Raw genomic sequence first — 17,049 nt, forward strand, 5'->3', positions numbered from 1 at the left:
ATTTAAACAATCAGTATCTATGAATCAGTTACAGAGATGAAAATATTTTCCTGTTTATATTGTTATTGTATGAATAACACAGATATTTTTTTTAAACAGACTATATCCTGTAATTCTTTTGAATTTCATTTCTAATTCACTTATATCCACAGTCATGATATATAGCTAATTTACTTTCTAAACAACAGTTTTTATTTATGTTTCAGTTTTGTATTTCTAAACTTGCTGCTCTTGATATGTTATTTACAATAGCACAACATCTGTCCAATGAAGTTATTCTTGATCGAGTCATTCCATATATTGTAAGTGATTCCAAACAATTGACAGCCTTAGGCCCAACATAGTTGGAGAATATTTTTTTTAATGGGCAACTCTGTAAGAATGCTTTTTAAAAAGCAGTCTTTCTGATGAACTAATTAGCATCTTCCCTAACAGGACGGTCATGGTACCTGGAAGGGGTCTCCTGTTCCCTGCTGGCACCACCTCTCTTGTATACTAAAAGAATACCTACTTGATCTGCTTACGCTATTTTCCCTTACAAGAGAAAACACACCTTGGAATTAACGGAACCATTGGGTTTTAGTGCTTCCTATCAACTTTACCTAGCAATTTCTAATTTCAAAGTGTAGCATTTTACCAGATTATTAATCAGTACATTTTTTTAAATCATCGGTTAGTTAACTTTGATCTCTATTTTATTTTTACTTAAATTTCTATAGTTAATAATATATAATGTAACGAAGTTTATATTGCTTAATTTTACACTTTTATAAAATGGGTTAACCCAACTAATACTGATTGGCTCTTGCTTGATATGTTAATTAGATTTCTTCCCAAAGCTACCATTCTAAACACTGATTGGCTCTTGCCTGATATTTTACTTAGATTTTCCCCAAAGTTATCATTCTAAATGCTGATTGGCTCTCGCCTTGTACGTAAATTAGAAAAGTTGTGAAGTATTTGGGTAGAGAAAAATTAGAGGAGATCGATTGGCGACCCCACTTTGATCGGACGTGAACTCAAATTGTCCTGTTTCCATTCCTACAGTAGTACCTGTATTTTGTACATTGTTTTGGTAAGTTTTGAAATACAGGAGTCACAAGGCTCATTACACGTGTTAAACTGTCTCCTTAATCTTCATTAGTTATCGGAAGTCGATGGAATGTCATTGTCGCTGAACCACACACTTGATCGATCGTAAAGAAATGTTATATTATTTTAAAACTCTTTTCTGCATTTTGTATAGCTGTATTTTGTTGAAGATGAATATGCTAGAGTCCGTGCAGCTGCTGTTAAAACACTTACAGACACTGTAGCTTTAGTCAAGTCTGTACCAAGGAGGTTAGTAAAACATTTAGTAAATATATAAATTAATATATTTAGTAAAACATTTAGTAAATATATAAATTAATAAAAAAAATAATCAATGTCACATGATTAAATATGCTTTTACAAACAATATGTCATGATTGACTCATATAATAAATAGTATTTAGTGGTCTTGCAATGAGTATTCTTTATCTTATAATAATATTAACAATAATTATAATAATTATAATTATTATTTTATGTATCTTTTTAGAAATGATAAAAAGTGTGTAGAGAATAGTTTATTACATAATTTTTAGACATTATGTACTTTATTCTTATTTCACTGTTGTCACTATTGTTGTAATATCTTTCAGTGATGCTAACATCTTTCCTGAGTACATACTACCTAAACTGGTGAGTGAATTAGATTGAATATAATTATTGCATAGATGAAATCATAAGATATCTTGAAAAATGTGGAAATAGATGTATATGCATAAATTCGTGTTATTTTAACTGACTGGAATCGTTGATTATGTGCTACATAATTTTTTTCAATTTGTAGACATCTCTTGCCCAAGATCCTGTAGTCCAAGTTCGAGTAGCCTATGCTGAGAATGTTGCCAAAGTAGCAGAAACAGCTTTAAGATTCCTCGAAATGGTTCAACTAGACCAGTCCAGCCAAGATTCAACAGAGTTGACACAGAATCCAGAAACAAATGTGCAATATACAGTAAGTATAGACTGTAAAAATTAAGGTACCTTACTCGCACGAATAACCGCCCCGTTTGAATAATTGCGCCTCTCGAATAAAGTGAAAATTGTCTTAGACGCCCCGTTTGAATAAGCGCCCTCCTAATTTGAATAAGCGCCCCTCGATGATTATTCATTTTTTAAAACAACATATCTTGTGATTGATTTTTTTAGCAAACGATAATCTGATCCTGAGACTGTGGTTGGCATGATTTGAGTGGATTCACATTCTCTTCTTTTAGTGTCAATTTCAAAATGAGGATATTTTATCCCAGACAGATGAAAGCTCCCTGGACAGTATCTTTCCAACTTTCCTTTTCTTACATTTATCTACTTCTCTTTTTCTTTTCCCAACCATTTGCACCTTTAGCACGTTTTCATGTGAGTTTGCAACAAGTCCTGCAATGATCCTGCTAATCTCAATCGCCAGATGGCCAACAAACTTAAACAAAACCACCACCACCATCTGCTGTTGAAACTCACAGAATTCTTGTCACAAGCCATGCTCTCGATTATCTTTTTTGCACCAGAACAATTTGTAATCTTCGGTTTTCGGATGTCCTTATATAAATTTTTTCATTAAAAAATCGTATATTGAATTTTCCAAGTTCCCAGAAGAACCCCTCAATTTTCATATTTTTCCATAAGCGCCCCCCTCAATTTCCACTGTATTCATAAGCGCCCCACAAAAATGCCAAAAACAATTTTAACCGCCCGAGTGCTTATTCTCATGAGTACGGTAATACAATTCGTATATTTATTTCAGCATTACACAAAATGATTTAGTTGTAATCAACTCTGCCATCTTAGTCTTCAGTTTCGTTGTCTCTGTTGTTTTAATCTCTTTTATTGTCTCTGGTTTTCCATATCTGACATTGACATACTAGCTGTCTCACAGTCTTTGCAGTTTCTAACTTCGTCTTCATCAACTCTATCGCTTCTGTCTACCACTCCTAATCCTAATTTTAAAGGTTTACTTATATTTTTTTGTTTCCTTTTTTTTGTAAACATTATATTTTTTCATTTTGTAGGTTAGCTATGATTTGGAGCTTCAAAATCTCCATGATATGATCCAATCCAAAGTTGTTCGTTTATTAAGTGACTCGGTAAGTTTTCTTTTTCCTTTACTTGATTGATTGTTCTAAATTTTCTTATCTATTGTATTTGTCTATACCATATTTATTTAATGTATTCCTTCAAAGAAATCTGGTTATTTCATTCCCTTGATGCTCCCTAAAAAGGTCTCTTAATGAGGCTTGGTGATTGAAGTTGTTTTTGGATGTAAGTATGTGTATATCATGATTATGGCTTTATTTTTGTAAGATAACAGTATGTATTTTTGTTAACTATTGTCCAGGAAAATATTGTGAAACGAACCCTGTTAGATAATGGTATCACCCAGCTTTGTGTGTTCTTTGGTCGTCAAAAGGCCAATGACATCCTCCTCTCTCACATGATCACCTTCCTGAATGACAAGGTAAACAAATTAATTAATTATGAATAAATTAGATAAATTCTGTTAAGTGTTTTGAATAAATTTTCTTAGTAGGATTGAAAATGTTGACTAATGTTATTGTTTCATAAATGTTTAAAGATTGTATATATGTTTCGCTGTTACAGATATTTTTTTAACATGCAACTTAATTTTACAGGTTGAACTCTTCAATAATGCATAATGAATTGGCTTTGGTATTTTTATCTTTAACTTGAGACATATCTTGGATTACCTAGTCAATTTATTTAACTGATTTTTTAAAGCTAATTGACTCTTGTTTATAAGAGTATGTTAGGCAAGTGAGAGTGGTGTTCACCGATGTTTTTTCTTCTCTCAGCATGATTGGCATTTGAGGGCGGTGTTCTTTGATAATATTGTTGGTGTTGCTGCGTATGTTGGTTGGCAAAGTAGTTTTATACTCAAGCCTTTAATCCAGCAGGTGAGTAGTAGAAGTAGACAAAGCAATGCTTGTAGAAGCGGTTCCCGCTGTGCATTTCGCTTGTGTCCTTGAGCAAGGCACTTTATCTGCATTGCTTCTTTCTACCCAGGAGTATAAATGGGTACCTGGTGGGATTGTTTGCTCCTGCGCTGAACACTTAAGCATGTGGATCCAATGACCAGGGACAGAAGCGCTTCGTATCTGCAAAGAAAGGCGCTATATAAATATATATGAATATATATATGAATACCTGTGTGTACCTAAGCTTCAAATAATTACAAGTATAAACATGAACATTTAGGAAGCATCCATATACTCCTGGGTTTTTGGAAAAACAGTATACAGTTAAGCTTTTGAAACATCCTACAGTATGTCATCTGAGCCTCTGCAAACCACCTGTAAACAATTGAGCCTTTGAGAACCACCTGTGTACACCCGAGTTTCTGAAAACACTTGTATACAACCCTGCTTCTTATATACACATAAGTTTATAATACTCACCTGTATACACAGGATTATTGAGGACCACATGTATATACCAGGGCTTCTGAGGATCACCTGTATACACCAGGTCTTCTGAGGACCACCTTTATGCACCAGGGCTTCTGAGTACCACTTGTATACACCTGGGCTTCTGAGGATTACCTACCTTTGTATACACAAGGGCTTCTAAAGACCACCTGCATACACCTGGGCTTCCGAAGACCACCTGTATACACCAGGTCTTCTAAGGACCACCTGTACACACCTGGGTTGTATGTATAGTTTGATTGATATCATTCTTACTTCCATTACCATTTTCTAGGGCTTGGCAGATAGTGAGGAGTTTGTGATATGCAAGGCACTGAATGCTTTCTCCAGTCTTGTTGAAATTGGCTTGATTGACAAACTACTCGTTAGGGATCTGACCAATGAAATTGTCCCATATCTTTGCCATCCCGTAAGTACATATCAGTTTATTTTAAAATTTAGAGGGTGCTTCACATTTTGTAGATGTGGTTCTTCGACACAGTAGCAGAGAGCATTGTTATAGGATTATGGGCTGAGACAGACTGTTCTCATTAAACATTTTGAAGTTCCACAAAAAGCTGTAGGTTTGGTAGTTAATACATTGTTACATGTTACCTGTAATTTTTTTCAGGATGATTGATTTTAACCATGGCAAAACAATGCAAGATGACACTAAGAACTAAAAGGCTACTAATGTTGGGAAAGTTAGATGTTTCTGCACCTTGCTAAATATTCATAGGAAACATTTTAAACAGTGAAGAGGATATTATTTTCTTACAAAGCATAAAAGAAGTTGCTATTGCATGTTTGGATTAACTAAAGCCGGTTTATCAAATTTTCTTTGGTTTGACAAAAACTGTTGTATGCCCATATATAGTCATTAAGTGATGTCATTATGACCATATTTAGGCATATCACATGATTTTGTTAAATAAAATTTGATAATGTGGACAGTGCTTTAATGTGTTTAAATTATTTGCAGAGTTACTGGATTCGTCATGCTACAGTTGGTGTGATTGCAACAATAGCAAGAACTTTGAACAAAGCAGATGTTTTCTGCTACGTACTTCCATTGCTACAACCATATTTGGCAGAGACCATTATCCAAGTAGATAAAGAGGTTAGTTACAATAAGTATGATTTAAATTACTTTTTTTACTAATTTTTAAAGATCATGCGTACATTTTTTAAACTTCAGTATTTATTTATAGTTGATGTCTAGTGACTGAATGCAATTTTCGTAATTTATTTTTATATATTTTTTAAGGCTTACCTGTATCTAAATTTTATAAATCGATTGATTTTCTCTCTTTATCTAATACTGTTAAAATATTTAATATGTTTTGTATCTATTCTGTGTGTTTTTACTGAGATTCATTCTTTACTTTACTCCACAGTGCTATTAATAATATCTGTTATGTTTTACTATTGATATTGTATGTGTAATATTTTGTATGCCAGAACTGAAATGAAATAAAAGTGATGATATTTTTTCAAAGCCTATTCTTCTGAGTGCTCTGGAAGAACCAGTGCGCCGCTCTATATATGACTACGTTCTACGTCTGAAGAACCTAAACGACCTGCTAGATTCCCTCCATGACCGGCAACTAATTCGTAATATCACAAGACCTGGGCACAAGCCAGACTATACAAGTGCAGAGGATCCCAACCTCGCTCAGGTAATGGATTGTATACACATGAATATCTTTTAATATCCTTTTTATTACTTTTAGTTTTCTTTTACATTACAAAGATTAATGAAAATGGCCCAAAGGCTGGGGTTTTTTCTCTCGACAATATTTCATTCTTGTAGTGCTACATATCTTTTAACATTAATGGTATACATTTCTTCTTTTTTAGGTTTATAAAAAACTGTTTTCTCAGGGAATGACTGAAGATGATGAAGAAAAGATTCTCCTGATGAAATTTATTCTGCTTAAGCTGAGTGTTTCAAAAATGGCGTAAGATGTGTATTCTTCTTTCATGCATCTATATATTGTGGTGTTCATGCAATAAAAAATGAACAAAATGTATGTCATTTTTAAAATACTGACAAAAATAATGTTAATAATGAGTGATGTTATTTTTTGCATATTATCCGAAGCTGTATATTAGCTTGAAACTTACGTAAACCGGGTCCCAAGTTGGAACTCACTTCTGGGAGCTTTCTTAACACATTGTCTTTATTTTGTTGGTATTGGTAATATTCATTGTCTCTATTTTCTGTGAGACAATTGATAATAAGTCGTAAAAACAAGCAATTATTATGAATTTGCGGAAGATGGAATATTTTCTGGGAGATTCTTGCTTGCTTGCAGGAGAGCAAGACACCATTCTGTTTTCTGGGAGACTCTCGCGACTTTTGGGAGACATGGGACCCCTGTGTAAAAAGTAATTAAAAAGTATTATTTGTATTGGTTCATACAGATTGTCTATGAATGAGAGTGCTCCTACTCCCGATGGGGGCTTGCTCAGCGCCCCTGGATCGATCAACCTTGCTCTTAAAATGGACATCCAGCGAAACCATGCAGACATGTTGAAGCCTGTCAATTCTCGATCTGATGATGGCAATAAAGCAGCAAATAGAAAGCTTAAGAAACGGCCATCGAATGTGGAACCTATCATGGTAACATTTCTAATCTTCATTTGCATTTTGAATATACAATATGTTTTTTGTATATATTATATTTATAAAGTTCATTCATCAGTGGCAGAGATGAATGCCAATGTCTTATTTTTATTTTTTTAATATACAATATGTTTTTTGTATATATTATATTTATTAAGTCTTATGACTTATTTTTTTTTTTTTTTTAACGTGTCCTTTTCTTTTTATTGGTAAATTTTTTATGTTTTCTCTTTTTTGTGCCATCAACTTTTCAGTTATTTTTAATAGCTTTTGATGTATTTTTAAAACATTTAAATGGTTATTTTCTTCTTTAATCAATTCCTCCTTTGTTGTATTTGTTGCTGTGATTGAGCATAAAATAACACAAACAAACAAACATTGGTTTGCTTAACCATGACAGTGATAGATGGGAAGTCGGTGTACATGGTATTGGCTGACTGAACACTAGATTGGTTGACCAAGTCCAAATGTTCATATATCAAGGACAGTGGCAGGGTTATGTTTTTTAATACTATTGTGTGACCAAGTAATTAGACATACATCTGATTATATTGGCATTATTTTCAAATTTCTGCAGAATGAGGATTGGAAGAGTATGTTTGGTGACGTTGTAGCAGCAAAAGCTGGCGCCAAGCAACCCCAAGCTAATGCTCCTGTTCAGAAGGCCCAGGAGGCATATCCAAACCAAGTGACATCAGAAGGGGCAGATACTGCAAAAAAGCCATTAGCAGACCCAGTGACGGACCCACAGCATGCAGGCTTTACAGCCAATGCTCCTATCAGCATGTCACAGCTTCAAGCTTCCACAGAAGGATTGAGTTTAAAGAAAACCCAGGCTCCAAAACCAAAATTAGCCCAACCCCAAAGTAAGTATTTTGGATGGTTGTTTCTGTATAAATTATGGAATTTGTTAGGCCTACCAATTCAGTTAAGACAGATCACTTTCAGAAATGTCTTTGTTTTAAAACTTAAAACATTGTGTTAACCAAGTGTTGAGAAAAAAGCCAAGTTTTCTTTATTTTATTATTAATTAATTATTCAGTTGTATTATTTAGAGGTGGGGATGAATTCCTTGGCTCCCATTGTAATTCATACCATGTTGTATCATGTATGTTTGTAATAAAGAGGGATAATAATATGTAAATACTAATACTAATACTAATAGAGTAATGTTAATGTGTTTAAATAAATATATTTAAAATTTTATGCTTATTTTAAATTATTGTCCAATAGTTCGGCAGGCAACATGTCGTATACAGCTTCGTAAAATTGTGGCCAAGAAACGTGAACAATACCAGTCGAATGAAACAAGACAGCGATTGATTGAATACGTAACAATAGATACCAAAGTGCCTCAAGAAAATTGGCGACCAAAGGGCCTGCTGGTAGCACACCTTCACGAGCACAAAGCAGCGGTTAACAGGTGAGTCAGTATGATAACCTCAAGTGAGGTATATACTATAAACTGTATTTTTATTATTCTTATCCCAGAACCTTGTTTCTTTGGTATGGTTAAACCTCCTATCTGGCAAACCCCCTTCTGAGCATGCTCTTGCAGCAAAACCCATCAATATAATGATAACATAATGATTATATAATGATACATGCTAGAATGCTTTGCCCTCTGACCCCACAAGAGCTATGTCATGTATCCAAACATGATGTCTAGGCACCACCTGAAAATCCTTATTACATACTTATTAAGAACTTCGCAAATAATAGAACAATACCCATTATTATCACTACAGTATTATCAGTACTGTATTGAGGTGGTATAAGTATGGTACCTAGTGGAATAGCAGTAAGTACATGATGTAATGTCAATTATTTTTTCGGTAGGTTGCACATCAGTCACGATCATAGCTTCTTCGCAACTTGTTCTAATGACGGGACGGTTAAAATTTGGGACTGCAACAAACTAGTAGGCAATAGCAATACGAATCGCTCACGACAGACGTACTCGAGGCAGACTGGACGCATCAAGTCTTTAACGTTTTGCCAATCATCACATAACATTGCATCGGCCTCTGAGGATGGCTCGATATTTGTTTTCAAGTAAGTCTTATCCATGCAGCTACAGATGAATATACATATTAAACATATTACTTTATGTTTCAGAAATCATAATAATTGCTATCATTAAGATAAAGTAACTTTATTCATAATCCATATAAAGAAAGAATTTTAATACTCTGTAATGCAGCTATTGCATATCTTTTATATGTAATAATTAAATGTTTATGGATGAATATGTACAGTAGTACAAGTAGTAACTTGATTACATACTTGTAGGATAATGCAAATAAATATGCAAATAACAATGCAAAAGAAAACCATTGAGGATATTATCGTTTTATTTCTTTTATTTTCTTTTAATTAAAAATGAAAATTCTATTGGACATCAAAAGCAACATAAAATGTCAGGGAACCCAGAATAAGAAACGAAGTTTAACTTAACTACCGCCTTAACTGCGACAAAAATGTTATCCAAATAGTATATAATTTCAAAATATATATGTAAAATCATACAACAGTTATTCTGAGGAATTTCTCAACTTCAGTATTACACAAAGAATTGGCATTGGTTTGTACTTTCTTTACTTACTGTACTTACTTTTGTACTATCACAGATCAAATTATACCTTCATATAAATTGTTTAAAACTGGAAATCTCTTCATTGCTGTTGTTTACATTTTTTTCTTCAAGGATTGAGGCCGAATCTTTGAGGACAGGTCTTCTTCATAGCCGCAATCTTGACCTGAATGAGGATGGGCCAGCAATTGACCTCAGTCATTATGATACAGGCTCTCAGTCGGTGCTAACTTACGCAACAGTAATGGGAAAACTTGTAGGATGGGATTTACGAGCACCTGGCGTTGCCTGGAGGCTACAGAATGACTTGAAATACGGTGAGAATCATTTAGGGATCTAACTATAGAACAAATCTCTAAAATTGCAGACCATAGAAAAGATTTTTTTCTGTTTCCCTCTCCCCACACCTTTTGTTTGTCTGCCCGGCATCTTAAATTAGTATAATTTAACATATGTACTTAGACTGGAGATGCATCTAGTCTTGGGAAATAAATTATCTATTGATTATAATAAATTTAAAAATCAAAATTAGATCCATGTACTAGGAGCATCAAGGTTGTTTTTTCAATCACTAATTGATATAATTTTTTTCTTAGTTTGTACCTCTATATTGCTTTCAGCCATGAACCTCTCATATCCCAATTAAAAAAAAGGAATAAAAAACCCACCAGCCTGTTTAAGAAAATAGCTTAATTATTTAGTTGCTTTCATATTTTTCTTATCTTTTGTGTTGTAAAGGCTTAATCACAACATTTGCAGTAGACCAGAAGCAGTGCTGGTTGGCTGTGGGTACCAGCAGTGGGAAACATATATGCTGGGACATGAGATTCCAGTTGCCTATTACCACAATAGCCCATCCAACAAGTACGTTTGATCTGGTTATTCTTCATGCATGAGTCCGCTATTTCACTATCCAGTCATAACACTCCAATCACGGTGGAAATTTAAAGAGATTTTGAAGGATGAATGATTTTAATGTAAGCCAATTAAAAATAGTGTGATTGTATGTTGTAAAGTGACCACTTAAATAATTCATCAAATTTTTCATAATCCTTGAAACTCTTTCCACACCATCAAATTTTCTTTGACAAAAAACTGTTGTATTCCCATATTTAGTCATGATGTGCCTAAATATGGTCATGATGTGATGTCATCATGACCATATTTAGGCATGTCATATGTTTTTGCCAAATAAAATTTGATAGCCTGGACTGGGCTTAATTTGTTTTGCAGGTGCCAGGGTCCGTCGCATCATGGTTAATGCATTGCATACGTCTGGCCTCATTTCCAGTATACAAGGTAATAATGAGGTGTCTATGTGGGACCTGGAGACAGGGGCACGCCAGCTTACCTTGTGGGCCAGCTCGTCCCCACCCTTATCGCAAAGCCAGGTGAGAAAAATTTTTGTTGGTTCAATATCAACTTGGTATCCCTTTTCATTTGAAGGAGAGCACTGTGTACTTGAAAGCTTGTGTGAAGTGATATTAAACTAGTCTTCAAAGTACTGGTCTCCCTAAACTTTAAAGGCTACTTTGGGACCTGGATTTTCATAGTCTGTAGCAGCTTTGGACTTAATTTTCAAAAGTATAATAAAAAAGATAGGCGTTCATTTGGGGCTGCATTGCAGGGGGTCTTTATAGGTGTAATTTTTGCCCTACCTGACGTGGAAATGTACTGAATACTCAGTACATTGGAAAACAATTGCGAAAAAAATCACAAGTTTTTCTCGGGTGGGACACGAACCCACGATCTCCAGATCACTAGCCTGGCATCATACCTCTAGACCAGACCGAGCTTGCGCCTAATGGCCAGAGTTGAATTTGAGTCTTTACTTAGAGGGAGACCTGTAGTGCTATTTCCAGTCTTTTATTTGGCATCTCCTTATTTAAAAAAAAATTTTATTGAATTACATTGATGCTTTTTTGCTATTGTATTGTTTTTCTTTTTGGGTGGGTGAGGGTTTGTTTTACATAGTAAAAATATGGAGGTGTTTATCTCAAACTGCAAAAAATGACTTTATATGTGACTTTTTTGGGTGAATGGGTTTTGTAGATAGGCATAGTAAAAATATGAAGTTTTTTATCTTGAGCCTCAAAAAATTATGTTATATGTACTTTATATATATATATTAATTACTGTTAGCCCTTTATTCTCTTATTTAGTGATTGTATTTGACTGGATTGTAATGTATATACCACCAATTCAGTGTTCTCTTTACTTAGCAGATGATTTTTTATTAGTATTACCCCTAAGCTTGCCAATATTTTATTTTGTTTTTAAAGATTTTTACAATAGTTTTTAGTTATTTAAAAACAAATGTACTGTTTATCAATTTATTTTTCTAGGCCACAATCCATGGTGTTAATGGTATGTACCATTACCCAACAAATGGGTCTGGAGCAGCAATGATCACGGCTGGGTCTGACCAACGCATCAGATTCTGGGATCTAGCATGCTCCGCTCGCTCTTACATCATTGCAGGCTCTGCTAATGATCCTCAAACACAGCCTAATGTATCGTACAAGTAAGTTACTCAACACTATTCAAATACAATATTTTATTGCTGTATATATCTGTCTCTTATACACATCTAGATGTGTATAAGAGACAGACCTAAGCTCCTACGATTTGGGAATGTATATATTTGAAAACATGTTGAGTAGTGTGGGAAATAGAAGGTTTAGCTTTACACTGAACAAGTCTACAGTTATAAATAATAAAAATAGATTACGTTGGAAAACAATTGCGAAAAAAATCACAAGTTTTCTTGGGTGGTACTCGAACCCACGATCTCTAGATCACTAGCCTGGCATCATACCTCTAGACCAGACCTAGCTTGCGCCTAATGGCCAGAGTTGAATTTGAGTCTTTACTTAGAGGGAGACCTGTAGTGCTATTTCCAGTCTTTTATTTGGCATCTCCTTATTTAAAAAAAAATTTTATTGAATTACATTGATGCTTTTTTGCTATTGTATTGTTTTTCTTTTTGGGTGGGTGAGGGTTTGTTTTACATAGTAAAAATATGGAGGTGTTTATCTCAAACTGCAAAAAATGACTTTATATGTGACTTTTTTGGGTGAATGGGTTTTGTAGATAGGCATAGTAAAAATATGAAGTTTTTTATCTTGAGCCTCAAAAAATTATGTTATATGTACTTTATATATATATATTAATTACTGTTAGCCCTTTATTCTCTTATTTAGTGATTGTATTTGACTGGATTGTAATGTATATACCACCAATTCAGTGTTCTCTTTACTTAGCAGATGATTTTTTATTAGTATTACCCCTAAGCTTGCCAATATTTTATTTTGTTTTTAAAGATTTTTACAATAGTTTTTAGTTATTTAAAAACAAATGTACTGTTTATCAATTTATTTTTCTAGGCCACAATCCATGGTGTTAATGGTATGTACCATTACCCAACAAATGGGTCTGGAGCAGCAATGATCACGGCTGGGTCTGACCAACGCATCAGATTCTGGGATCTAGCATGCTCCGCTCGCTCGTACATCATCGCAGGCTCTGCTAATGATCCTCAAACACAGCCTAATGTATCGTACAAGTAAGTTACTCAACACTATTCAAATACAATATTTTATTGCTGTATATATTGAATATTAAATATGACTTATGACTAAAGTTATTCTAGTACAAAATGTTAGCTGACAAAGCTTCAGAAAATTTGTTATAATAAATGTATTTTAGCTTTAGATTTATATGAAAGTGTTTGGTGTTTCTTATAACAACGTAACATTTTTATATATCTTATATACATATTATTCAAATTAGGTTTGCTGCATAGCACCATAAACACAATATAAACAGATAGATAATATTAATACAGTAGTGCCTAGGTATAAGAACATGATGATTTCATAATCGAATATGTGTATACATAATAATAATTGTGAACTTATATAGTGCATAATGTATAAAATACCTCTTCATTTTACTGCAGGAAGTGGGATAATTTATTTAAAGTTAACACCTAATTAAAAAAAATAATAACAACTTTATAAGTATTATTAACTTGATTTTTTTTTAAAGTTATGAATAATTTGAAAAATACAGTGATTTAATTTTCTTTGATCTACTTAATTATTTGTTTAAATATTTGTTTTCTTGTTCTTATAACCTTACTTTCATTCTTTCCCTTTTTCATGTCTTTTCTTCCATTTTCCTTTCTTTTCCTACATCTTTAGCATACCTAGTCATTTCACTACTGTATATGCATCATAAATTTTTTAATTAAGAAATAGCAGCAAGCTTTCTCTCATTTAATTAACTTATTATTTTGGCCAATAGGATTTGGAAACACAATATTTAATTTGTTTGGACATGTCAGTAGATTGTCTGAATACATTTGAGTGGCTTCTAAAAGCTGTGACATTTAATATTAAGATTGTATTAAGCTCTATGGTGCAGAGATTTGTAATTATAATTAGTATGCGTAAATGGTGCAAACCTTTTAAGTATAATTTGTTCTAATCCATTCTCATTCACCTCTATTTATCCATCCATCCATTATATTCTTATTTTTCACCTTGATATTAATCTCCCCAAAGGATGAAAAAGCTCTGGAGAGGCTATTTTATCTGCCCGTTGTTGTGGTTGATGTAGTTGTTGGTATTGTTATTGGTGGTGTTATTGGTTTTGTATATGTTGGTGTGTGGTGTGGCCAATGCTTCTGTTGGTGGTGTAGGTGTTGTTGTTGGTGTAGTTGTTGGTATTGTTATTGGTGTTATTAGTGGTGTTATTGGTGGTATTAATGTTGGTGTGTGGTGTGGCCAATGCTTCTGTTGGTGGTGTAGGTTTAGGTGTTGTTGTTGGTGTAGTTGTCGGTGGCGTTGGTGTTATTGCTGGTGTTTATTTTGGTGTGTGGTATTTGGGATGCTTATGTTGGTGGTGTAGGTGCTGTTGGTGGTGTTGGTGTTATTGGTGGTGTTGATGGTGGTGTGGTATGGGGATGTTTCTGTTGGTGGTGTAGGTGGTGTTGGTTGTAGTTTTGGCATTAGCTGTGGTGGCATTGGTGGTGGAGCTGTGGTCAGTGATGGTGTTGTTGGTGATATTTGTTAATACTGACCCTAATATTTACAATGTTTGCATAATAAAATTTCAGACAAAATGTCAAATAATGGCTATGTATTCTAGTCTTTATTTTTAATCTAAAAACAAAGAATTGAAGTTTTGGTTCAATTCTCCATTAATAGGCAGAAGGTTGTTGATGGGGATGAAGTGTTTGTTGAGACATACGGAAAGCAGCGGTCATCACAAAATGAAGATTCACCGCGTAGAGGCCCAGAGCAAGTGCCACCTGGACACCGAGATGTCATCACCGATATTGGTGTCTACCACACTAATCCAGACCAGTCTTTCATAGTTTCTACATCAAGGGATGGTGTTGTTAAAATTTGGAAGTAATGTAAGATGTTGGCTTCCTATTGTGTAACCATCTGTAATGGGCTTGTGAATCTCCAATCACTTTTATTGTGTTTAAATAAGCCCAAGCATCCATAACTTAAGTTAGATTGAATATTTTTCTTATGATAAACCAACCTTAAGTAGACTTACTCTGCTAAGTTCCAGCTATCTTGTGAATGATGTAATTTTCTAGATTACATACTTTGGTGCTTCCTACAAATGGAAGTCTACTTAATTTTAGTTTAAAAACAATATTCAACCTAACGTTAATGAAACCAGATTTTTTTTGGAGAATATCTGGGTTTGTATGAAAAAGTGAATAGATTATATAAAGTATCTAACATTACTAGTTTTGTCTAAAATTACTCTAGTAAACCTTATCTTCATCTAAAATTGATCTAGTATCCCCTAGGTCCAACAGAGTCCTAGGTTTGAATTTACTATAGTATCTCCTGGGTCCATCAAAATTTACCCTAGGAACACATAGGCTTGTCTAAAAGGTGATTAGTACTCCTATGTTTATTTTGACTGCATATTCATCTTCTTTTTAACTGTTTTGATATACAGATGAGGTATTCGTGTTACCAATTTTACTCATGGAACTCTATGTAAGATTATTTTGTCATAGACCAATATTGGTGCGAAAAGTGGGGCGTATTTTACAATTTTGTTTTCGTTTTGACTGCTACGAATTGTGCAAATATTATACAGATAATCATTAATGTTTTTATTGATTAAAAATATTTTTAAAATAAAATTTATTCATTTTTTTGTTTATAATTATAGTGACTTACTCACAAGGTGATAAATATTGGATACGCATTCATTGCTATAATGCTGTAGAAATTAAATATCCTGACCTTTACATTTCATTGCTGGCTGCAATGTGGTGCATAGCTTACCGTCTATATGTGCACATACTTTCTTAAATATTTAGATTACACCAGCTCATCATGAGAGCCACTATAAGTCAAATTCTGCTTGAATGAACGAATATCAGTGATATAGAACTCCCATGTAAGATTACTTTGTCATAGGCCAATTTTGGTGCCAAAATTAGGATGTATTTTACAGTTTTGTTTTTCATTTGGACTGCTAAGGAATTGTGCAAATATTATACAGAAAATTACTAATGTTTTTATTGATTTAAAGATTATAAAAATAAAATTTATTCATTTGTTTTTGTTTATAATTATAGTGTTTAATTCACTCACAAGATGATAAATATAAGATACGCATTCATTGCTATAAAATGCTGTTAAAATTAAATATCCTGACCTTTTACATTTCATTATTTGCTGCGATGTATTTGCTGTATGTATTTGCGCACATACTTGCTTAAAATATTTAGATTACACCAGATCATCATGAGAGCCACTATAAGTCAAATGCTGCTTGAATAAGGAATATCATTGATGAGTTTTTATGTTTAAAGCCCTGTCTAGACTATTAAATTTTCTTTGACAAAAAACTGTTGTATGCCCATATATAGTCATGATGTGGCTATATATGGTCATGATGTGATGTCATCATGACCATGTTTAGGCATGTCACATGTCTGGACAGGGCTAAGTATGTACTTGTGACTTAATTTCATTCCTATCTGTTCATGTGGTTACTTTATAGTTGAAACAACTACGTGACATGAATTTATTATACAAATAAAACAAATATATTGAATCTATCAAAGAATCTAATGTTATCAAAAGTTTGTATGCATCTTGAATGCTTGTAAATTTAACTTAGTGCATAGATAATTGTATACAGTCTCTATCAATTTCCAAATAAGCAATTTCTTAGTCTGAACTGCACATGCCCATATCAAGGCCAGTCGGCAGAACCACCTGCCGTACACATAGGTTTATGCCGATTGACCTTGGATACGAGCATACGCA

General features: G+C 33.6%; 1 protein-coding gene across 1 annotated transcript in view; it reads left to right on the forward strand.

Moving 5' to 3' along the window:
- Positions 1–16,843, forward strand: part of LOC117101270 (phosphoinositide 3-kinase regulatory subunit 4-like) — a 22,513-nt gene extending 5,670 nt beyond the window's left edge. Inside the window, exons 10-29 of the mRNA XM_033241228.1 lie at positions 207–302; positions 1,247–1,341; positions 1,686–1,725; positions 1,877–2,044; positions 3,096–3,170; positions 3,422–3,541; positions 3,897–3,998; positions 4,804–4,938; positions 5,491–5,628; positions 6,008–6,187; positions 6,369–6,469; positions 6,936–7,134; positions 7,715–8,003; positions 8,371–8,560; positions 8,977–9,192; positions 9,845–10,047; positions 10,469–10,594; positions 10,964–11,121; positions 12,076–12,254; positions 14,944–16,843. Coding sequence (XP_033097119.1) covers positions 207–302; positions 1,247–1,341; positions 1,686–1,725; positions 1,877–2,044; positions 3,096–3,170; positions 3,422–3,541; positions 3,897–3,998; positions 4,804–4,938; positions 5,491–5,628; positions 6,008–6,187; positions 6,369–6,469; positions 6,936–7,134; positions 7,715–8,003; positions 8,371–8,560; positions 8,977–9,192; positions 9,845–10,047; positions 10,469–10,594; positions 10,964–11,121; positions 12,076–12,254; positions 14,944–15,154 — 3,021 coding nt within the window. The 3' untranslated portion in view covers positions 15,155–16,843. The remainder of the gene's footprint in view (positions 1–206; positions 303–1,246; positions 1,342–1,685; positions 1,726–1,876; positions 2,045–3,095; positions 3,171–3,421; positions 3,542–3,896; positions 3,999–4,803; positions 4,939–5,490; positions 5,629–6,007; positions 6,188–6,368; positions 6,470–6,935; positions 7,135–7,714; positions 8,004–8,370; positions 8,561–8,976; positions 9,193–9,844; positions 10,048–10,468; positions 10,595–10,963; positions 11,122–12,075; positions 12,255–14,943) is intronic.
- Positions 16,844–17,049: the final 206 nt, after the last annotated feature.

Source organism: Anneissia japonica, unplaced genomic scaffold (assembly GCF_011630105.1).
Source record: "Anneissia japonica isolate Jap-2015-1 unplaced genomic scaffold, ASM1163010v1 scaffold1859_len985614_cov190, whole genome shotgun sequence".
Taxonomy (NCBI): Eukaryota; Metazoa; Echinodermata; class Crinoidea; order Comatulida; family Comatulidae; genus Anneissia; species Anneissia japonica.